Here is a 25,907-nt window from a genome sequence, read left to right as displayed (position 1 = left end):
TGAAATCACCAATGCATGCACAATGTTGTATGCTCATTCTCTTTCACGTGACTTAAAAGCCTTTAAAAATTACAACTCAGCCGATTGATTCTCATCATGGCTGTCGCTCTTTGTGTGTCAGTTGTTCTTGTCGAGTGTATTATTGATCATTGCATTGTTCGCGTGGATATATGTGATGATGAATGTGTAATTGTTATTATTTCATCGTAATGCGTGTTAAGAACACAATTTCAATTGGTGAATTACACATATGAATCAAGTATTGTTACATAATTTAATCCAATAGATAATTTTACACAATAACATCGTGTATATTGGCAATTAATTTACAGAAAAATCAATTCTTAAACAATGTGAATTTTTAGAAATTTACCGCTTAAATCCATTTTTGGAAAATTATATTTTTTAACAATAATTTTTGAAAATAATATTTTTCTAGTACGAAAAAATTATTTTTAATAATAAAAAAAAAATACAAATTTTGAGCTGAAAAAGCAACATTATGCCTCTTTATCGTGTAAAATTCTAATTTAATTGAATTTTTTATTTTCTGTATATGGAAATTGCTTAATAATCAGTTTAGCAAACGATTAGATAAAAACTTAATTCCCATTTCGTAACAAATAAAAATATTATTCTCGCTATTTTTGGGATGGCTAATTGTAAATTCTTTTTAATTTCAATCTAAATCTTTCACTTCCATTCTGCATTTTTTTAATTTTATTTCGTTCCGTTGCTTGACGAAACAATTCGATCACGTAATTCGTCTCGCACACGTGAACTGCCCATTTCGATCTCTCAAACGTAGATTACGCAAAAGCCATCGGACCGGTTTGCTAGACAAAGTCGGTGAAGTTGAGAGCCGCTTGCGACTCAATCGTGTCAATTGTAACGAATGCATGCCAGATGTGTAGCAACGTCTGCTTGCCCTTATAACGTTTGAAAATAATCTCTAGTCCAAAAACTTTTAAAGAAAGGAAGATAGTCATTAAGAGGAAAAGCCATTTCCGCTCCTATCTCTAAATGTCAATCTTTTGGAGTCCTTTTTACTCATTTATGTCGTTGATAAATTATGTAACATTAAAATTATCATAATGTGCAGTATTATCATTGAATTACAAACTTTTCCAAAAATCCATTTTATATCTTCGAATACACATTTATATGAGATAAATCTATCTACTTTTGACAAATCTTGACAACAATTTTATTAGCACACAGTAAAAAGTAGATGTCCCAGAGAGTCCACTCTAAATTTTAAGTTAAAATAACTTTTACTTTTAGTAAAATTGATATATAATTGATGTTATTAATAACATAATAACATCAATTATATATCAATTTTATTAAAAGTAAAAGTTATTTTAACTTAAGAGTGGACTCTCTGGGACATTTTATTTTTTACTGTGCATCCAAAAAGTTGGTAACAAATATAGAAATATAATATTTTAACTCTAAATCTGTGTTATATAACATACACAATCGATTGAGAATGTTATAAAATACGGTGTTACGTCTAGCTAAATATCTAGAAGAGACATATACGAAGTATACATCTGGCGTCCTAGATAGATTAAGAGCAACCTGTTGCTCGTATATAGCAACGTTTAATGTTCGTTGTATATACTCTATATGTATGCAGTGTACGGTGAGAAAAAATGTGAATGTGTATCGTATATCATATGGTATTAAATATTAAACTCGCACTACTTTTCTTTCCTAAATTTAATAAATTGAAACGTCCGCTTCAAATATACATTTTTTAAAAATTATCATATATTTTTTTCAAGGTAAATGTAATATGACACTCAAAAAAATGATCTTGCAACGTGAACAAAAATTTTCTAGGTGTAAAAAATTAACTGAAACAGAGAAATTATTAGCAAGTACTGTGATACTGCATATATTTTGCACTTAATCAATTTAAATGACAGAGACAGAATTTATATCTGTACTATTAGTGTAATTTAGACTGCAAATTTGTCTGCGATATCTATCTTTAAGGCCTATTGTCAAGGACAATTACATTTGTGATTAATATTTGACAATAGGATCTAAATTTTCTAGGTATTGCTAGAATATTGCTGCTAGCAATTCTATACGTGACAAAACAATATTCTAACAGACAGTAACAAAAAGTATCGATAAATTTTAATTGAAACATCTAGAAATCTATCTACATTAGCAAAATATTTTTTTGAGTGTAAAATTATCATAATGTGTGATATTATCATTGAATGACAAACTTTTTAAAGAATCCATCTGATGTATCTCTGGGTACACATTTATATGAGATGAACGAAAGCATCGTCCAGACATACGATGCGCCGGTACGAATATGCAATATACATTATATGCAGTATCATTCTACGCTTTTGTACCAACATTCATCGTCTAAACTTTAGATTTTATCTTTTTTACGTGAAGTTAATTTGCTTTGCTTATATGGCATGCGAATATCTCATACGCGTTGTTGCGATGTATCGCGCGGACGCATCTGAATTTTCTCACGAAGATCCGGTGGATCGTATTAGTATAATCGAGCTGACGAAAAACGAGCCGTACTTTGCATTGCGTTCACGCGTTTGACATTCGACTCCCGCACATCTTTGGCATAAATATATGCAATATATGCGCGGACGTAGCATCATCGGTGAGTCGCCCAGTGTCATTAAGAGTCACACTAATAATGTAGAAACAGTGACTCTGGTTACATAAATTATCATTTTATCTATCTATATAGGCATTAATCATTATTGTGCGTGATGGTTTTAACGGATAAAAAAGAATTAGGGAGAAATAAGACATACGCAGCAATAGACGTATATTTTATTTAATATTAATAAATGTAAAAAATAAAATTTTTTGGTTGGGAGAAAATAAAATTATAAAAAATTTTGAAATATCTTATGGAACACCTAACAAATTGTCACGTTTATATCATATTATTGTTTTGCGAGAGGCGAGTTAAAAATAAATTCAATTTGTTATAGAACAAAGAAATGTCGTGTCTGATTAATGAACATGGAACAGGATGCTGCAGCCGAGCGAATATTCCGAAAACGCACAGCTGGTTTCCAGATTTCTCGATCCTTTCTTTGCCTTTCTTCCCTTCATTTCTCATTTTTCTTCCCTTTTCCAAGTATAATTATCGCGCACCAGACTTGAATAACCGTCCGGGATATTCAATACGTTACCACGAAGACTTAAGTTATAATATACACGAATAGTGCACGTGTTTCTCAAGTTCAAACAAATGCGTGACGCCATAAAATTTGCATTATTCTATACAGAATGGTCGGCAGTAACTATCGGGGAGTAAAGCTGTTTGTCTCTCGGAAATGGTTACTTAAAACCATATAATTAAATGAGAAAAAAAATGAAATAGATAATATTGTTTTATTTTTTTATTGAAACTTTCAAATCAATATATTCGTTAAATTTTTTAAATGTTATATAAATATTTTTAATTATATTTGGATTATTACAAATATGAAAAAAAAACAAGTTTAATATGTTTTTGTTCAGCTTTTCGTATGAAAAAGTCTGGGAAAAATTCATTATCTTTAGGAACCGGATGTCAACATCTGCATTAGTACTTTTCCTCAGATTAATTAGACTTTAGACAAAACCTTTATCTTGAAACGCGTTACAAAAAAAAATTCTAAAAAACTTGACAATACAATAATTCAAAGAAAGAAAACTGAAGGTAAGAAAAAGTGTCGTTAATCTATATTGCCGGTAGCGTTGACTTTGCTTATCTCTATTCTCATTTGCAATCACCTCAAAAGCATGAGTTCTACACCTTGTCAGGTGTACATATATATATCTTGTTACAGAAAGTTACTCATTGTTTCCGAAAAGTTCGTCATAAATGAGCAGATATCGTGTCTATCAATTAAGTTCGTTGAGTTTGAACGTGAGAATAAGTGAAATAAGCGACGGTTGGCGATTTGATCGGTTTAACTGCAGTCTAGAGTCCAAGTGCATCTCAACTACAAGGTTTTTATTTTTTTTTCCACTCTTGTCGCTTTCGTCATTTCCCGACCGAGAGGATATAATGAACGTAGTTCCGGCAGACGACGATTCTGGCTCGTCGGCTGGACTATCGGGTTTCTCCGAGATATGCATGGAAACAAAAGCTCATTGTAACAAGAACTAAAAAAAATCTCATTTAGAGACCCTCGTTTCTCGTTGGATAAAATATCATATTTCGTGACTGGTATTCGTTGTCATTATTATAAATACTAGAGACTTCTGTTTTCATATACAAATATTGAAATGAATATTTATTGATATAGCATCACTACATATATTGTATAAATGTCTATATTATAAAAAAATTATTTAAATATAAAAAACTATTTTTAAAAAAGATTTAAAACTGTTAGCTAAACTATTTACCTACAAATGATTCTAACGCGAAAATGATTTTTTTTTACGTTACATTATAATTATTATTGAAAGTTAATATTGTATGAAGTAAATGTTCAAACAGTTTCAACGAATGCTATAAAATCTAAACCTCATCGAACACGACTATGCTCGATAGTAGGCCACGGTACAATTCCAATCAAAGGCTTTAACGACTTAACGATGCAAACTATTGTCGAGTCATTTATCGGGTTGGTATAACGTACGGGCGTATTTATTGTGTATACATGTACCAGCTTGCACACACGTGTACACAATGTACACGAACATAAGCAACGTACGCACGCACGTCCACCGTACGAGATAGTTAAAAGATGATCGGTTATGCGTTTATGTCATGCATGTGGCGCGCGCACGGCTACAAATATGATGCACGCAAGATGCATTAACGTGCAATTGTGTAGTAAATCGCGCTAAAGTACGTTTATTTACGTATAAAAAGACAATTTTTCGTTTGGCAGTATTATAATACTCACGCGAATGCACACACTCAATTACGTAAAAAAAAAAAAAAAAATAGATATATCTCTTTTTACTCTCTGCTTAATAAAGTTTGCATATAATTTAACGCGAGATAGCTAGCTATCAAAAGTAATTATGATGCAAACTTTATATGAAAATCTTCATGCAATATATAATCGCCTTTCCAGCCTATTTATTCAATAATTGTATAACTATTCTAATACGTATTGGCTTCCTGTCAATATTTCCATGTGCGAATTCTGTGATTTGTCAATTATGTATTATAGCTTGAGTTGCTGCTTAAAAAAAATTTTTTAAATAATATGGATTATAAAAAGATTACAACTCTCTCTCTCTCTCTCTCTCTCTCTCTCTCTCTTTCTCTCTCTCTCTCGCTCGCTCTCTGATCTAACGTTTTAACTTTCGTATTGCGAGACTGCTTAGAAACGAGTATTTAACGATCAATTTATATTCATGTTGTTAATTTATGGGAGTATCATCCCATTTCTTCTTCAATAATTCTTCCTCAACCTCTAGGGGCAAGATTTTGTAACGCGCATGCCGTCTGTTTTCTAAATCCTCCGCCAGTCTCTGAAGAAGCTCCTTGAAAACGTAATTGTCTAAATTTTTGGCGATATAGTAGAGAAATAGCCAATCGCCGAAGTAATACTCGTGAGTGACTTTAAGTACGTTCCATGGATTGTATTTCCCAGGACAGGCCATGGAAAACACTAATTTGTTGAATGACGTGCTTCTGCAAGGAAAAAGAATCGTGATGATGTCATTATATTCATCATCATTTGTATAAAGAGCGCTTATCGCGGTACATTATTCGTGTTAACTTCAAATCAATGTTAATCTTTTTATATCCTTTGCGGTGTCATTTTTTGCGCTATTTTTAGATATGTATAAATCTTAAATTTACCTAACATTGAGATTCATGAGCTTTACAAACATACACACCCCATTATATTATAATGTAATAATCTTACATTTAATTTTATGTTATTATAAATTATTATGAAATATTACTATAAATTGCTTCCGTTAAATACAATCATCAATATGTTATTAAAGTTGCATATTATTATATATTTTAATAGATAAAATTGAGAATGGATTTTTTTCTGAATAAGACAAATAGAATGGACAAATATTCTACAATGAATCAAGAAAATCGATTGCTTAAGAAAAATATAATAAAATTATAGAATAGGGACAATCATTCTCTTTTGCAAAGGAACAACACGTGACGTTGAAAAAAAACTTAAACATCATCATTTTCGAATTATTATTGAAATATTTGGTTATCAAATTTTTAATTAACTTAATTTTAACTATTAAATTTTTAATTACCCTAATTTCAAGTGTCAAATTTTTAATTAATTTTTAATTAATTATTAATTTCTAATCATATCGTGTTTAAAAAATATTATTAGTTTGTATAGAAATTCAATTAGTTTGTTTTGATTATTTTTTAACTAATTTTTAATTAATCAAAAACTATTAACAACCAGGAAATAATAACCAGAATATTGTACATGTTTAAGCTGAACATGGCTATTATTTATTGATTAGCTTATCTAATTCTTGATTAATTATTAGTTAAATAATAACCAAAGTACGTTTTTACTAGACGTAAAGTAATTATCATTTACTGATTCGTTTTGGCTCAACTAGTTTGTAGCTATTTTTTCTATTAGAAAATATATTCTTTTAACAAGCTTTTATTAAAAAATAAAATTATCTATATATTCTCTGGCTAGTCAACTCCTATTTAAATAGGATTTTATCTGAACAGAATTTTTTACCCGTACAATAAATTCAAAATGGTGAAAATTGATTACAGTTTCTGACAAGTTATAAAATTTTTCCCAAGGTTTTTTCTATTCGGCTAGTAAGATAAGACTTCAACTGAGAATTCCTAAAGGTCTAGATAATGGAACGAATTCCGTGACGACGTTTTCTAAAGCCACTCTGACAACGGAAAAAATATTCAGAGACAAAGTTTAGCAACCTGGCGTGAAGGATCATGGTCAGCATTCTCCAAACCAATCCCAAACCGGTTATTACCGCCAGTATGACGAACCAGAACCAAAGGACTGTATATATCTTCTCGTTAACGATGTTCAGTGCCATCACACACAGCGCGTCATGCTTTTGTATGGTACCAGAAGGGCCGTATTTATGAAAAATACATTTAGTTACCTAAAAAGAATATGATCATATATGTATATGAATATATTTCGTTCTCAATGAGATAATTGGGCTGTAAATATGATTAAAATCTATAATTATATAATTAAAGTTGTTAAAACTTTAAATTAATAAAATAATTAAAAATAAAAATTTTATAACTATCGAATTTCAAAATCTTTATCAAATAGTGTACAAAATATTGATTAATCAGAAATTATAATTTGAATCTATTACTGCAGCATCGAATACTGCAAACACGACGGTCATTAATATTTCAATTTAACAATATGCTATAATTGATATCGTATTAACATCAATCAGAGATAATCATTACAGTATTTGATTATTGTTATAATATATATAAAATATAAAAAAATTATATATAAGTGAAATTGTACCTTCGGGAAAACTATGTCGAGTGGATCCATTTTATCTTTAGATATCGGCTCAGAAACCGACTGACCCAGGTCTAGAAAAGCTCCTCCGAGGAACCAATCGGTTAAGTAAATTTGCATGATCACGTTTGTAAAATTCAGAATCTCGCAAAAAGTCAGTCCGTATGCCCACGGACGATTCAAGTGCAAGCGATTTATAAAGCCCATGCGAATCTCCTGTATCTTGTCGTCGCGGTCCTTTTTCGAAGGTACCTTGACCTTATCATTTACCTTAACCTCCGTTTCGTTCAATGCTAAAGATGCCATGTGCAACCCCGAAACTAACATATTTAACCGATTACCTGAAATTCAATCTGTTGAAATGTCTGTGGATTTTTTGTAATAAAAGGTATGCGGCTTCAAATCTTGTAATATCAGCTTTCGATTATTATCGACTGATTAATTTTGAGGTATTATTAATGTGATATTATAAAATGATAAGTTATTTTGCAAATAATACAATCTAACAATAAGTCGGATACTGTATGCAAGTGTTCAATGATTAGATTACAACGACAAGGAAAAATTAATGATGATTAACTGCTTGAGATAAACGCGGTTGTAAACGTCGTGTGATACGTCAACTAGTACTCATATATATGCATGTTCGACCTTCCATTTTTCGCCATACGTAATGCGGCAAGTAGAAGAGAAGCGCTTGAAAAAACAGGACAAAAGGCACCCATTGATAATAAGCGTGACGTATGACGGGATCGTGTTTAGCCACTGGCCCAACGCCAGGATGTGGTAATTCACCTTGCAGCACTGCAGTAGCATTCAAATGCTTTACCTGGAGAATAAATTGATTGATAACGGGCAACGTCTATGCAAAGTAATGTTTATTCTTATAGATGACGTTATTTCACGATTATTCCTAAAATGACAACTTTGTTTGGATTCTCAGTTCCACAACACGTGGAAAAATATATATGTATTAAATATTTTTTATAGAAACATAAATGTTCGTTTTTTAACTATACCTTTGTAACTATAGTATTAAAAAATATGTATATTTGAAATAATATTTTAAAATTATATTGTAAAATGTTAACTTTTATGAAATTCGTGTATAAATACAATTTAAAAATTTATCTAAGGTATCTTTAGTTTATAATTAACAAAGAATTACTATAAACGAGATCCTGCATAGTATTACATTATTCTTTTTTACAAAGATATCAAATCTTTAGACTTACCACAGTGTACGTGGACATGAAAAAACAGAACGTCTCGATAACATGAGATGGTACAGCAGTATCGGTGATACATCTTTTTGAAACAACAAGATTTTATTCCAGGACTGAGCAATATTATATATATATAAAATTTTATAATTTCACGCAAAAAAAAATATACCTTATATGTTCTCCGATGAATTGTCTGGAGCTGACCAAAATCGACGCAACGAGAAGCAACAAAAATGTAATCCTATAGTGTAGTCTGAAAACTAATCAGAGACACACATCCCTTTCATTTCTCTCAAATTTAATATGAAATGTATAATTTTTACAAAATAAACACAACGCGTATAAAAGTCATGATAAGTCATGTAGCGAAAAGCGCAACAATTAAGTATCTGCAATTGTGCATAATTATTTAATTACTCAACGAAAAAATCGGAACCGAAGGATCTATTACCGATATTGTCAATGGCTACCGCATTTTGATTGACTTTGAATTTAACGTGGTCCTTAAGTACTGAGAAAGCAGCGAACACAGTATTGGCCATGCTTGTAATTTTCCACGAGTCTTCTGCAAATAAAATTAATGTTGTCTCGTTTGTGTCTCGAGTAATTATAGCAGAAACTCGTACTTATTTACGTCGTGCCGCAACAAACGTCACTTTTGCACGAACACTTCGTGGCTGCCGAAAAATCCAGAATTCCGGTCCCGATTTATAAATACGTGAGCTGCACTTTATATTCTAGATAGAGTACCGATCGAGAACGTACTGAAAACTCTAAAGCAGTAAAATCTCACGGCCGTTATCAGGAAAGACGATTACGTAGCACCCTGGACGCTCCACAAAACTCTGTATTATCGAGAGCAGGCCATTATTATTGTCAAGACATTTCATTCGTTCAGATAAGAGCAGATAGCAGGAATTAAATGACGTGAAGGCATAATCACAAGTCACAGGGCAAGTTAACAAAGAGAGAGAGAGAAAGAGAGATAGTAATAAATAAGTCAGTAATATACTGATTCACGGTTTTGATGGTAACATTTTAGCAGGGAGTGTGTGGATGATTCTTATGAAACGGCGACCTATGATCCATAAGTATATTGCGTCGTCTATCGTCGCAAGAAAATTCTTTACAGAAAACGACGCGAAGAAAGTAGTATAAATGACAAAAATATGTGAAAGTCTCAAGTCATATTACTTTATTAAATAACATTTATTCATGTTGAAAAAGTACATACGACAAATACTTACATTATCAGATTTCTAATATATGTATATTGATAGAAGTCTAATATAAGAATATATGTATAAAAGTCTGTGCATGTCATAAATCTGATAAATAGTAGTTAAAATTTGTCAGAATGCTGTGACTAAAACTTATATTGTATATGATATATAACGGCATAAAAATAATTATATTATAAAAATCTAATTTTTTATATCGCGATATTATTTTCGTCGTAATTTTTTTTAAACTTGATTATATGAAACATAATTAAATTTTTAGTTTATTTAAAATGCGTGTCTATACGTGAAATATATAGATTTTGTTAGTCAAGGCATAAAGATTTTATTTATATGTAAAAATATTTATATGTAGAAATATTTTTGTATATTTTATATGGATTATTAGTACAGAATAATCTTCATTAAAAATTAAGTATATTTTTTCATTTTGAAGTTTCCAGAACGTCAAATGCTTACAAACAGATAACAGATCAAATCCAATCCCTCATATATCATAAGCAAGCAATGACAACAGCATCACAGGTAACATCAGCTTTTATCAGAAATACTTGGTATTGTTTAATTAACTTAACTATATCTTTCTTGATAAAATTATTTAATCTACTTCATATAAAGCACAATAAAAATAATAAGTACAATAAAACACAAAGTATATATAATATTTAATTTTATATAAAATTATTTAAAATCAAAATAGGAAATTATATATATATATATATATATATATATATATACAGAGTGTCCTGCTAAAGGTGGGCAATCTCTCATGGGTATGTAAAAAAAAGCAGGTAAAAATAACCCCATAAGCATAAAATTTTTTTCTATAATGCATTTTTACCGAGATATTTGTCTCTAAAGTTTAAATTTGAGAATCATTTTTCTTAAATAACTTTTATATTACTTTGTAGATCTTAATAATGTTATCTTAATCTTAATCTTAATAAGAACTTTTTTTATTATTAATTGTAGATCTTTAAAATAGTGTGATAAATTTGTACACTGTGTAAATATAGATATTGTAATAATTTTCAAAATAATACAAAATTACATTGTGTGATAAAATTTATTTAAAAGAAAGCGAATTTAGCCAAATTAAAAAAAAATGTTTGAAATGATTTCCACCGACTTTAACGCATTCCCGTGCACGACGAATTAATAACTGCTGCACTCGCCATAATATCCCAGAATCATTACTTATTTGTTCACAGTGATAAATAATTTTTTTTCAGTAATTGTTCTCTCTTTAATACACAATGTAATTTTGTATTATTTTGAAAATTATTATTCAATTATTACGAATAAAGGTTTACTTTTTATCGATCAAATGCGTCTTCCTTGAAAACAGTTAGTTTTAACGAAATAAAACAAGAATACCTTTTTATTAGAGAAAGATGTGAAGAGTCTAAAGACACAATTTAAAAATAAAAAAACCCACTGGCTTTAAAGTTTCGTAAGTTAAAAGACTTACAGGTGATTCAATTCTGGTTCTCCGAGATGATATCAAAAAATCTATCACACTATTTTAAAGATCTTCACTTAATAAAAAAAGTTCTTATACATTATTAAGATTTACAAAGTAATATAAAAGTTATTTAAAAAAAATTATTCTCAAATTTAAACTTTAGAGATAAATATCTCGGTAGAAATGCATTATAGAAAAAAATGTAGGAATTTATGGGGTTATTTTTATCTGCTCTGCATGCCTACGAGAGATTACCCACCTTTGTCAGGACACCCTGCATATATATATATATATATATATATATATATATATATATATGGATTTCACTTAAAAAGTTGACCTTTACATAACCTTGGTAACTATATTCAAGGTCAAACCATCTTTACGGCCTTCTCAAAGTCAAAAAAGGACAAAAGTGTTTTTTGCCCAAAACATTTTCAAACAATTAATCGGTCACAAAATAAACGGGATAGAAAGTTGTCAAATGAACACCTTGTACATAATAACAGATTAGATTACAGAGCATAAAATTACAGAACAATAGATTAGATTAGAGAATAATAGAATTAGTGTTATTATATATATATATAAAAAATTAATAAACGTAATAAACCAACCTTTATGCGAATTTATACGGCATTTATACAATATCGTTTACTCGTGTTTACTTATGTTAGTGCTATGAAAAGGCATTCACATACAATGATGACATCCAATAAATTAGAAAGCCGTGTGTCATATACAATAACACGCTCATTACACACAGTGTGATTCCAGGCGTGCCGGACTGTTTTCGATTTATCTCGAAGAAAATGTTCATCTATGACGAATTGTCCCGTACTAAGCATACTAAAACGCGAGCAGACAGTAATCCGACGATAACGACTAGATCAGACTAATAAAGCGCTGGAGCGGCCGCATTACATTGCACGTGTAACATGACTGACTCTGAACAAACAGTATTTTCAGAATTGGATAAGTTTGCTCATCTTGACGGGGAAACATGAAGGCTCTCTATGATAATAGAGAACTTGAAATTCCAAGAACTAAGAACACTTATGCTTGAAATAAAATATTAATCGCATCATTATCTAATGAACAGAACGACGCAGTTTTATTTACAATTTGAATAATTATGTAACTTTAGGAAACAATTTTACGTAGCTTTATAAATATATGCAACACGATTGGAGAATTGTATAGTATTTGAAACTTTAAGCAAAAATCTCTCGTTGCACAATAAATTAACATACTCTCGCATAAAGTAGTAGAACGTGAGTAAACGACGTAGAGAAACAGGGAAAAACTGGGTAGAAATAATAGAATAAATTAACTTTAAACAACTTGATCAAAGTAATGGCTATTTGATGTATTTGACGTTTTAATGCCTATTTTAAATATTAATTTTCAAAGTAATTTTTACATTTTATTTTTAAATTATCATCTTGTACATATATATATTATGGTACATTGTAATGTTATGGATGAACCATATATTAATAGACTAACTGGTACAAGGTAGTCATCAGTTGAGAATAATTCATTTTTCTGCACAAAAAAAAAGTATTTTTCTCGCGAATTTTTACATCTCCGTTGATGAATGGTCCGTGTGTAACATTATATCATAGTATACCATGACCATCAATTAAAACTGAAATTGCAAGATCACTTTAGTTAATTCTCGGCGAACACATTATCTAGTTCCCCGGCGCATAACAAGCTCCAATTACAAATCCAGTTATTATCGAACGAATCATAGGAACGATACGATACTTACTTACGATACGATACGCGAGTATACAAAGGCAACCTGAGCTCGTACGTGCTCGTTGAACGCATTACATATTCCTACGCTTATGCAAGGTGTCAGTTGCTAATCCGAGGCTCACTCATAGCCGCTCTCGGAAGCCAGCTGGAATTTCTGTTGTTCCCAGACCTGTTTCTAATGGTCATTGTATAATAAAATAAATGATTCATCGATCATTTCAAGAATGTCAAATATTGATTTTGAAATACAGACCACATATCAAATAAAAGATATAGGAGTTAAAATTGTCATCAATAAAATGTCATCATTTCGGAAAAAAAATATTGTCATCAAATTTAATTTTAGATCTTGAAAAAAGATTCATAGAGATAGATAACTGTCGTCTTCAGCATTTATATGAATTCTAATCGACCAGAATTTACTCCGAACCGTAAATTCTCGAATGGTGTTCTCGTCGTCGTTGATTTGACGAGACTTCTTCCTTGATGAGGCCACCGAACATAAGAAGTTCGGATCACGGCGAGCTGTATGGAAGTCGATGCCAAGAGGGTGAGACCGCTACACCAGGCGAAGAGGTGCCCGAGAAGGACGAGGGGGGAGCAAAAACTGGCAAACGTCGAAGGTGGGACTTTGACCGGCCATTGGCCCCGGCGAGTCGAGCCGCCGGCAGAGCGAACGAGTCCTCGAAAGAAAGGGTCTGTCCTCGCCCGTCCACGTTGAGAGTGTCTTACGTTGCGTACCGCACGTACACTCGACCAACACCGGGAACCTCGGCATCCTGGCTCGGCCGGTATTTCATCTAGACGCGGCACTGATTCGAAATCCAGGGACGGATTTAATACGGAAATCGATAGAATTTAGGCCGTTGGATGCAAATCAGTTGCATACATTTTTTTTATTTGTACATGTTTATTCTACTATCTTGTATTACATATATATTATTTTTTTATATATTTCAAATAATTTTTTTCTAATATACACGTGCACAAAAATGAATTTTTTCGCTGACACGAAATCTTCAAAATCAAGAGCGCTTTTTCTTCTATACGTAAAGTTGAAACATAGTGCAAAATAATAAAATCAATTTGATAAACTATCGTCGAAAATAATTTCAAAAATATTGAATTTGTTAAGCAACTTATTAATAATAATAATCTTTAAATATCTAGGAAAAACTTTCACCGAGAATCATTATATTGATTTCTCATAGATAATGATAAAGATAATTATGTTTCAAAAAAAAAGAGTTGCAAAAATTTTATTCGCTCATTTACATTCTTATAATTTATGTTACTGTTTTAATCGCACACAATTTAAAAAATTCATGCAGAATAATGATGCAGAATAAATTCATCTGTACAGAAATATTTATATTCACGTTTTTTTTAAGTTGTATATTTTGTGTAGAAAAATAAACTGATATATATACGTTTGTTTCAGAGACCACCAGCTTCCTATTCAGGAATGTGTGACGACCGTTCCTGTCGGCACTTACCTGTAATTTAGAAGCAATTCGCTGTCTTACGGGAATTCATTAGGTGAGGCCAAATGAATTACTAGTGATTGTACTTTGCATTCCACGTTATGAAAGCTTTTGAAATAACTTTTATATATATTAGTAGATAGAACAAAAATTATCCTCATTTAAAAAATTGTCTGTAATTGTAATTTAATTAACAATATTTTCCTGTAAATTTAATTATAAAATTTTTATCTAATAAATAAACTAAACTCAATTTTTTTAAAACAAGTAATTACAATGGATTTTTATTAAAAGATGCTAAATTTATTTTTTTCTCTTAGACGAAATAATTATAACGATAACGCTTGTTTTTATTACACACAGAATGATATAAAATATAAGTATTAGAGATAAGTTTAAGGAAAAAGTTTGAAATTAGTCTTAGAACAAACGCGACTGAACCGTTAAGCAACAGTTTAACGAGTATCGCGTAAGTGGCAATTAGCGAGAGGTAATTAAATAAAATAAATAAAAATCCGTTCAGAGAGAGATAATATTCGCTAATACCTATTGACGCCTCGATTTTTGCACCGAAATTCCTCGGCGGAATGTTTCAAGCTCACGATAATTTCCCCCTGCGGATAATGATGGGCAATTTTGTACGCGCGGGAGAATTTAGTTCGCTAATGCGGTTCAAGTGCAATAACGTACCTGATGATTGCGATGGAGGGAGCGATTTGTGTACAATTGCTTGGACCTCGAACGCGCGATGTGCACTCCGGTCTCCGGTTATAGTTAATCGCGGTGAGCACACGCACGTGCAGAAGCCCTCCTCTCGTTACGTGTCCGCACTTATGCGTTCGTGACGCCGATGCGTAATGAAATCGGCTGCTGTGTAGGTAGGCAAGAATCATAAGCATCTGTGACGCTTTGCGCAGTTTATGATCTAATTTTAGAGGCCTCGACAAGTCGTTTCTAATATTAGGAAAAACCAATCGGAAAAGATGCGTGGCTTTCAGCAGGGTCCTTGATTTTTATGACTGTCTTATCGTTCGCATTTTAATTATTGCTCGTTGTTCACAGTTGTTCTCTGCTGGATCGTTTTTCTCGGCGATTCTAGTTATAGCGAAAAAAAAAACTATCAATCATTTCTATTACTCTATTTGAATTTTATTTAGATAATTTCAAGATTATTCTATGTATTTTTTACAATTTAATGAATGAAACATTTTTGTCGTGTACATGTATATTACATAATTTTAAAAATATAATAAAAGTAAAAACGCATGTCACTAAATTCATTTTTGTATTATTTTGAAATTGTTGAATATTAAACTTACTTCTACTTATCTCTATTTTAATCTTAAATATTAAAAACTTATAATAAATAATGAATTTTTTCTATCTTTTTTTAAAGTAACAGCTACTCTAGAAATTTCCAAAAAAATCTACTCTTACAAAGTTGGGAAAATTTAGAAAACTATATCTTTATATAATTAAAAAAAATGAAATCGAATAGTGCATTTTATAAACGAATTTTTCTTTTACACCTACGTCCTTATTTATTTGACCTACTAAACTCGCGTGTCGATCAACTTGTTAGAAGAGGGAAACGAGGTCACCGAAAAATGTCAAAACAACAAATGTCAACAAACTGATCGTTGCTTATAATCGTTGATGTTTATTAGTTTAATTTCACAAGAAAACATTTCATACTAAAATATATATACATACATATATGTGTATGTATGTATGTATGTTTGTTTGTATATATAACATTCATTTCTTAGAAGGGCAGTGTTCTGGCCGCACATTACAGATATCACGCGCGGCTCGAAGAGCGAAGACGATAATATATAATAAGTGAAAGCTACATATATGTATAAGAATGTATAAATTTCCTATGCGGCGATGTACATTGTCCTTCGTCCCTCGAGTGTGGGGGGAGGGGGTTTCTCTCGTTCTCGACCTTAATACTTTATTCTTAATCGCGAGCGATTAGAGCCCCCCAGGCAGAAATAATTTCGAAATCAGATTCTGATACCACGCATACACGCACGAAAATGACGCACGTACTGCATTTTTATTAAACGACTGGCGTGGAGTGTAATTTTTTCTCGCTTCTATTTTAGTGTTGAAAGTAAGAAACTGATTGGAATTATAACCCTTAATTACGAATAAAAAAATCTAATCGTTGTTTAACGTGTACAAACACGCATAAGGATAAATATATTTTCTCACATGAATTTAAACGCATGTCAGGGCTACAGGCTTTTCTTAAGCCTTTATCATTATATCGCAGATATAGAAAGATAGATAGATTTTCTTTCCTACTTTTAATTATTCTTGTAAATATCTAACTACAGAAAAGAAAAAGAAATTTTTAAGTATAAGAAGGCAATGCGCCTATATTATCTATTAGATTACTCTGCAAATCGACATGTTTCAAGATATGTATATACTATACTATATTCATATATAATATATATACTTCGTGTATCTTTCTCCACAGAGACCCTCTCTCTCCTATATATTTATACTATATATATATATATTTATACGTATCTTTTTATTGTCTTATCATTGTGCAGTAGGTGCGAAAACACGTACTTGGGCGCTCCTTCTTTCCTTCTCTCTCTCTCTCTCTTTCTCTCTTCCAGATGGAAATGGAAATCGGGCAGAGTAATGCATGTATGTCATAATACAATACCGATGTGTAATGTTGCACCTACCGCAGAAAGCGCTGTATCATAAAATCGCGAGCGAAAGGAAGCAAAAGTTCTCATCTACGCTTGGCAGGATATAGGCACTTTTGGCGATCAATTATACGGTATATAATTATCTAGGCGTGGTATATAACAATTTATATTTTTCGATTAGAAAATATCGGACAAAATATCCCTCTTTACTTGATTGTGTGCAACTGCGGTTTCACACACAAATTGACAAACATTGTTTATTTCTATTTTAATTTCAATTTAATTTTCAATATCTTTTATCAAGTTCGATAATGATGGCACCGTTTCACAAACTATACAATCGATTTCTTTTAGAATTTAAAAGTTTTGTTAAATTGAAAGTCTTTATTTTTGAAATATCTGTAAATAAATCTCGCAGAGCGAAAACAGATACAGTAAAAAGTGGATCGTTTCAGAAACAACGTTTTACTGGAATGTCGATTAATTTTATACTTAACGCTAACTAGGCACTTATTATTAGGCCTCGCGCGGTTATTTTCCTAGGAAATAAATCGTAGGAATGCAAACATTGATCAAGACAATTATTATTGTCGCAAAAAAAAGAAAAAAATTGCAAACATAAAGGGACAAAGAAGAAAACGCCCATTCTGATAAAGGGGGAGAGAAATATATAATAATATTATGCAAAAAGAGTCTAACGTTCTTCAATCGAAAGATTAACAAATCGAGTAAAGTAACGCAATATATAATAGCGGATAACGATGTTGTGTAATAATAACTCTACAGTCAAAGCTCCTTTTATTTATGATTTCACTATTCACGTTCTCTTTGTATTCGCGATGTTTTCAGTAGTCGCGGAGTAAGCACTCTTTTTATTCACGACCAGAGACTATTCGCGGTCAAAATGTCAATTTTATTTTATTTTATTATCTTTGTGAATTCTTTAGAAAAAATTCCATTTCATGGAATTTCCCCGCGAATAAGAAGCTTTGATTGTACATTTAAAAGTGATACAAAATCTCGGCGACGTGTTTCGATTACTTGGCAGTCTTACTTTGAGCATAGATCTCTCTCAAAGAGGGAATGTTCTAGATGGCGGAGAAACGAGTAATAATATATAAATCACGTCACGCGCGTTTTTTTTTTTTTGTCTTTTCCTCTCTTTAATATAACTCCGTAGCGCTACAACTATCCATTCGTATGCTTCACACATGTTTACCGTGAAAGGCAGGCGTTTAACGCGTTTGAACCGGGACTGAGGTCGCGTTACAATGCCATGAAAGAGACATCGAAATATTTGTATTGCGTACTGTGTAACATTTATATTCACGCTGACACGTAAATATCAGATTGACGGTTTCTATAGAAAATAGAAAAATCTTCGGATTTTTTTTTTCCTTAAATTGTACATTTGGAAATTTCTTTTTTTCCTTTTTTTTTCTTTAAGAAATCTTTATTAAACTTTTATTATACTGTCTGATAAAAAGATACGAAAAACTGTGATGTCATTTTTCGTATACAATTGCATCTATACAAGATTAAGATAAGAAGACACAAATTATATTAGACCGATAATATCGGTTTTCTGTAGCAAATAGATCGTGAGCTTTTAGTGTCGTACAATTTGAACATTAGTATCATATCGTAAACGTTATAAGCCCTTTATAATCATGTTATCTCGATATTGCTATCTTGATAAAACTTTGACAATTGCTTTTCGCGTGAAATCAGCGAGCTATCAACTTCGACATTTGCACATAGGATTCCTTACAAAACGAAAAGTATCGCCGACAACGGTACCATATAAAGTTATTTCGGCTTCTATCTTCGAGTAATACAAGCGAGTCAACGTACCCGCGGATCGGAATACGATATTAGGTATTCCACGCAACACGCATACTTGTCAACGGGATATTAAAACAGTATCGAATATACATTCCGCGTAAAAGATATGTATAAAATATACGAACGGTAAAAAATAGCGCTCCTTATTATTTATTTCTGTATGAAATATTGAAGTTATCACCTCAAACGCAATATCGTAGGACGAATAGACCAACAACAATTGTGTTATCATTCATGACATTATATCATTATTTAAATATAATAATTTGAATTTTTTTTACGCCTAGATATCTGTGACAACATCGTATTAGAGCGTCGTCATAGTATTACAGTATTACTATCGCTGATTCTCAGGCTGTGTCCCAAAATTCTAGAATACACGTAACGTGAACTATATAGATATATTCCAGTACTGGGGCAGTGAATTTTGGAACACAGCCTCGTGATATCCCAGTCTTATAAAAAAGACGAGATATTTTTTTAGGAATGCTTGTTTAAAGCGTTCCAGCTTGGTCAATACTTTATTTTTACGTCATAAAATTGTAATTATAAAAGAGAATTCACGAAGAAAATTGCATATCTCTTACAACACTTGGTCCCTCGATACATTAATTTTATATTAAAAGTTTTTATAATATAAAAATATATATAATTTTTAATTTTAAAGGAATATATATGTATATATATATATATATATATATATATATATATATATATATATATATATTTTTATATTATAGAGAAAAAGAAGAAAGAATTGACGCAAGATACAACGCAAAAATTGTAATCTAATTACAACGCAGTTTATATAGTAATTGTGCTTATGTCTTTTATTAAGGCGTGGAATGATAAAATACGAGGAAGACGCGCGTTAATATCTACACTTACACACACACATACACGCACGATTCTCCCTCCTCTCATTCCCTCCTCCCTTTTCTTTCTCATTCTCTCGTTTTCTCTATGCTCATATACATGTACAAATGAATTTTTTTCTCTCTACTATATATACCTACAATATACATATATACTCCTAAAATATGCTTACAAAATATAAGAAAGATCAAAGTAATTAGTAGTTGCATAAAGAAACCAAAAGTTAAGGTTTCCGAGGGATGGCATGTGCGATTCTCTTGCGTGAAACAGCGATCGAAACAACTATATATTGAATATTATAGAAATTATAAAACTATATAAGCTGCGTTCTGATATTCATAACTAGTACTGAAAATCTATATAGTGTACGCAACGTAAACTTTAGACTTTCAGTGCTGGTGGTGAATATCAGAACGCAGCCATAATATGAAGTGTGAGAGAGATACAAACGAGTAATAGATATCTTTTACTTTTCACAGATACAAATGTGAATCTCTCTGTCTAATATATCCGTCTTAAATGATATTCGTCAGTAAATAATTTCTGTCAAACTCGAGATACATCTATCTTTCGACAAGAAACAAAAAAGAAATAAACAAAGCAAATAAAGTGAGAGAATAGAACTAAGAGATAACAAACCATCCCCCGCTTTATCACACGATCCAAGTTTAACGAACGAAGGTTTCCGAGAGTGCCGGAAGGACCTCGCGCTCTTTTAAGCTCTTTCACAGGTGCTTTTTCTCTCTTTTTTTTCTCTTTCTTCTCGTTTTTGTCAAAAGACAGCTTTAGGCTAATTTCGACGCGACGTAACGCCCAAAATGTTTTGTGAAAAAAGGACAATGAAATTCCTCGGTGTCGGCGTCGGTTTCCTTCTTAGATTTTCTCGTCTATTCGCTCGTATTATTCTTACAAGGCAGGTCGTTCCATCACGAACAAGACGTTCGCTTCGAGACTTGTAGGAATGCAAGCGAGGAATGAATGCGCGCAGAAGGCGGTGAAGCGCTTCGCGGAAGACCAGGATTTTTATTCTGCTTACGTACATGACCATAGGACGTTTGCGTTATTAGAAGCTTTATATTCGCAAACTTTATTACAACGTTATGTACACTTTGCCGCAAAGTGTGAATAAAAACTCGCGCAGAGCAATAAACTGGTAACTCTTTTCGTTAATTTTTCTATTAATTTCTTTTTCATTTCGCTATTAATTTGACATTTTTTTTTTAAATAATTAATTTTGACTTAATACGAAAGTATAAATTAAACTGCTGAACAAATCAACTGGGCAGCGCAATTTTTTAAATAATAAATAATAAACTTTGTTTTCGCGTTATGGCCAAAATTATCATTCAATTTGCCTTGTAAGAATATCCGCAAAAAAAACGTGCGTTTTATGCAAAGTGCGTCGAATGCTTGAAATTTATAAAAATAAAAAAGAATAATCTTTATTCTTTACAACTGATTCAGATTTTTTCAAAAAAAGAAGACATTTATTATAAAGAATTCAAAATTTCCGATACTCATCATTATCATGTATATTGCAAAAAAATGTATATATATATATGAAAATTTAATTAATAAACATTAGACAATAAAAGTACATTGGAGTCAAAATCTTGTTCGAGAAAATCTAAGAACGGAATAAAATTAAGGAAACGGATAAACGTAGAAATAAGTGGAATGGCGGATGTAAAATCGATGGGAAACTTTGCGATGTGAAAGGATTCGAAGACGAGGTGAGTTCGACGCGAAGACGAGGAGGAGAGGCGAAGAGACGGGCGAACAGCACGCTTTGTCTCGGCTGTAAGTCTACTACCTGGAATGGAATCGTGTACTCGTGCAAAAGAGGAATGGCGAGATATAAAAAAAAAAAACTTGGCTAAGAGAAAAGGAAAAAAAGAAAATTAATACCGAGGTCCAATTGCACCGACGCAAATATTAAATTCTTTTTTTCTAATTTTCGAAAAATTTAAAACAAAGGCAAAGAAAGCGACTTAACTCTACACTAATAATAAAATCAGTTATCATTTATCTAACTACGATTGAGAAAGTGTAATAACTTTATTAATCCCAATTGTTAATCTCGACTGACTAAATCTCACTTCTTTACTAACGTATAAACGCGAAGGCTACGTAAATTATTAATCGATAACGTCTCACGTGATCGAAAATAATTAATGATGTCCTTAATATCCTTAATCTTTGCTAATTCGAAAAGCTAATTGTAAGAATTAATTGAAGTAAAACTAAAATCCAATTAACTCGAGATCTCCCCCTCTTCTTTTTCTATCTATTATATATTATAGTGTATAAAATATACTACATAAAAAGAGATAGAGCGAATTACTATTAATCTAATCGCTTGATCAAACCGTCGGTGCAATTCAACCTAAGACGCCAATTTCTCCAATCCTCGTCTTCCTAATACTTGTCCGCGGTATGGCTCTCTCTGTCTCTAATTTAGAGACGGTCCTACCGTTCGCTTCCTCTCACTGTAGAACAAGAGCGTCGCTCTGGAGAGGAGACGAGGAATCCTCCGGAGAACTTCTCTGGATCTCGAGGAGATTCTTCCCAATCGTTCGGCGTGTGTTACACGTTCTCCTTCCCCTGGAGCTTAATCGCGAGGTCGGCGATAAGCTGCTTGTAGATCAGAGGATCGATGTTCTTGCCCAGCTGATAGAGAACGAACCAGTCTCCTATCTGGCACTTGTCGCTGATGGTTTTGATCTGGTCCTGCGGCGACAAACGCGAGCGAGCTCGCAATAGCACCATCCGGAGCTTCGGGCCGGCTATCACCGCAAAGCGATAAAGAAGACTGAGGCCACTCAAGATCGATAGAATGATGAACCAAAACCAGAGAAATACGTAGATCTTCTCATTGACGATGTTGAGTGGTAGCACGCAAAGACCGTCGAACTTCTGCACCGTGCCGGACGCACCATATTTGTGGAATGTGCACTTGGTCACCTTTGGGAATACCCGAGACATGGGATCCATACGTTCTTCGGGTTCCATTTCGGTGAATTTCAAGACGTCGGAGCCGTAAGTGGTGAATTCGCCGTCCAGGAAAAAATCTATGAAAAAAATCTGGCCGAGCACGTTGACAAAATTCAATAGCTCGCACAGAAAGAAGCGGTAGGCGTAGAAGTTCTGCGAGTGCAGATTCGAGGTGAAGTATTCGACCAGCAGTTTACGCCGGTCGCTTTTACAATCTTCGCTCACCACCGGGCAATTGAGATCCAGCACCAGCATCTTGATTCTACCGCCTTCCCATGTCTTCCACAGGTAGCGTGGTATGTAGAAGAGAATCGCTTGGAAGAAAAGCGTGAAGCAGACCCACTGATAATACTTGTGATATTTTATCTCATCCTCGCCCTCGACGTGCGAAGCGACTCCCGGTTGCACCAGGTCCTTGCCGACAATGCCGGTTCGGTCCGGGATCGTAAAGGTCGAGTAGATCCAGCAGTAGGTGTCCATCACGTGCAGCGGTATTTCGTCGACGATGCAGTCGATTGGATCGCCGATGTATTGCCGAGAGGTCACCAGCAAAGAGAAGATAATCAGTCCGATGACGGTAGCCTTGTAATGCAATCGAAACACATTGTTATCGATGCACACAGAATCGAGCTTCAGTAGCCCTTTCACGGAACCAAATACGTCAAACATGATGACGACTGTTTGTTATTCTCTTCTTATCTTAATTCCTTAGATTTTTTTTCGTGCGACGCACCACACACACACACGCGGACACGCGACGCACGCACGTATCCTCTGAATCCGATCAACCAGCGGTTCGGTCACAAACCGAATTCGTTTTCGAATACGGTCCCTTCGTGCTTCGTGCTTCGAGCTTCCACACAACGCGACTCGTCGTGCGCGCTCGGCAGCTTCCGTGCTTCCTCCTTTCACACTCGCCAACCCCTCGAAGGCGGCAGCGGCAGCGGCAGCGGCAGCGGCAGCAGCAGCGGCGGCGGCGTCAATTTACTCGGACTCGTACACGTGCGCTCTGCTATACGCCCGTATACGTGACGGCAGCGATGTTCACGCGCGCAACAAGGGATACGCTACCGTCGCGTGATCGCGTCACTGCGTGTTACAAGCGGTTCTGTCGTAATGGCTGCGCTCGAGACTCGAGACTCGAGACGCGACACAAGCACGCGAGGACACGACGTTCCACGAGCTACGAGCTGCTCCCTTTTCCCCCGTCTCGCTCGCTCTCTCTCTCTCTCTCTCTCGGACTGTCTCTATTTCGCCTTCTCTAGCTTTCCCCCTCTGACTCTCGTCCCCTCTCGTTCGTACACTACGCGATTCTCTCTCTCTCCCGTCTTCTGCCTTACACAGGCCGGTATGGGGCCGAGAACTGTTCGTGGCTTCGGCTTCGGCGCGGCAGGCAGCAGGGACGGCTCATCCCCACCTACACAATACCGACTATATACTCTCCTGCTCACTCTCCTAACGCTATGTGTCCGTCCTCGTCTCTCCTCTTTCACAAAGTAATCCCGTCAATGTGCTCTATTCTGTCGACGGTACTCGCTCGGCAGTGATGCCAGACGTGGGGTTTGGTAGCGCGCACACACACAAACGCGACGCGTACGTGCGTTGCGCAAAGCTTACTGCGCAGCACACGTACGCGTCACCCTTGCGCGTGTGTAACCAAACCCCCCAAACTCCGAATCTGACATCACTGTCGTTCGCTCGCTCTCGGCTCGGCTCTCGGCTCTCGGTTTCTCGATCTCAGGCCTCGGCAAACTTCGGCGGACCTCGGACACTCTCGCTTCAGCGCGACGGCGGCATGGTTGTTACCATGGCGACTGGCACTGGCTGGCTACTGGCTACTGACGCTGCAGGAGCGTGGGATTCTCGAAACACTTTGGTCCGTTTGCATCCAGTTGATTAGCGCTAATCATGATTAAAACGTTTTCCCGGTTTATTCTGGATAAACAATTATAATTTATAAAAGATTATTTCTCTCTCTTTCTCAGGAATTAATTTATTTATTTTAGATACAACAAAGAGAGAGAGAGAAATGCATCAATATCGATGAATATTCGTTATGAAAAACTAGATTTTTCTATATATATATTATATAGAGAGAAAGAAACATGAGAGATATATTATTCAATACATACATTAATAATATAAATGTCATCAAAACCAGTTTCTTAAACAAGTTGATTTTTTAATATCTTTTTATATTATTATTTTACATAGACTCTCGCGTAAAATATCTTAATCTTAAAAAAATATAAAAACTACGTTTTATTAAAATTTAATTAAAATATAGTCAAGAAAAAATTTAGATATTTAAATTTGTCAATGATATATATCAAATATATGCTTTGAATAGAATAATAGGGAAGGTTAAAGAAAATAAGCAGGGATATAATCGCAAGTTTGTCGTATCATATCTTGTTACGCGCTAAAGCGTAATAGGTAGATTGTTTTAATATTTCCTTCTGTGGGTCAGTGGCATAAGATTTGTTACGTCCTGAAATCTGACGTAATCTATGAATGAAAATGGGCGAAAAATTGTGCCGCTACACTTTTTTTTTTACGCGCGCAACATTGCGTGACAAAACATTCACATGATTCAATTGATAATATCTCTCTTATTTAAACGTAGCTCACCGCAAAACTCTCACGCCGTTTGACATTTAACCAGAAAAATGCAGCGCTTTTACAATGCGACATAAAATATATAGCTATTTGCTAAGCATGATAATGATAATAATAATGCATAATTATTGCGCACTAGAGATGATAAATATATACATCGAGATAAACAACCGTTTATCATCTGGACATTCGAGAAATTCGGAAAGTCTGTTATTCACAGTA

At 33.5% G+C, this 25,907-nt stretch overlaps 2 protein-coding genes across 4 annotated transcripts; both read right to left on the bottom strand.

Annotated features, from left to right (window-relative positions):
• Positions 1-4,255: 4,255 nt before the first annotated feature.
• Positions 4,256-12,340, bottom strand: Inx7 (innexin 7). Of its 3 annotated transcripts, XM_072887598.1 has the most exons (9): positions 12,187-12,340; positions 9,343-9,561; positions 9,168-9,281; positions 8,886-8,976; positions 8,726-8,798; positions 8,142-8,319; positions 7,494-7,831; positions 6,914-7,104; positions 4,256-5,650 (listed from the first exon to the last, which is right to left on the bottom strand). In XM_072887598.1, the coding sequence occupies exons 3-9, from the start codon at positions 9,256-9,258 to the stop codon at positions 5,377-5,379; spliced, it is 1,236 nt and encodes a 411-aa protein (XP_072743699.1). In that variant the 5' UTR covers positions 9,259-9,281; positions 9,343-9,561; positions 12,187-12,340; the 3' UTR covers positions 4,256-5,376. The 3 variants fall into 3 exon arrangements, with proteins under 3 accessions (XP_072743699.1, XP_072743700.1, XP_072743701.1); XM_072887599.1 differs by lacking the exon at positions 12,187-12,340 and having other exon boundaries at positions 9,343-9,586; XM_072887600.1 differs by lacking the exon at positions 12,187-12,340 and having other exon boundaries at positions 9,351-9,561.
• A 3,977-nt stretch (positions 12,341-16,317) lies between these two features.
• Positions 16,318-24,643, bottom strand: Inx2 (innexin 2). The gene has a single exon (XM_072887604.1). The coding sequence runs from the start codon at positions 23,733-23,735 to the stop codon at positions 22,659-22,661; it is 1,077 nt and encodes a 358-aa protein (XP_072743705.1). The 5' UTR covers positions 23,736-24,643; the 3' UTR covers positions 16,318-22,658.
• Positions 24,644-25,907: the final 1,264 nt, after the last annotated feature.

Source organism: Anoplolepis gracilipes, chromosome 3 (genome assembly GCF_047496725.1).
Source record: "Anoplolepis gracilipes chromosome 3, ASM4749672v1, whole genome shotgun sequence".
In the NCBI taxonomy this organism is placed as follows: Eukaryota; Metazoa; Arthropoda; class Insecta; order Hymenoptera; family Formicidae; genus Anoplolepis; species Anoplolepis gracilipes.
This window is presented reverse-complemented; position numbering and strand designations above follow the sequence as displayed.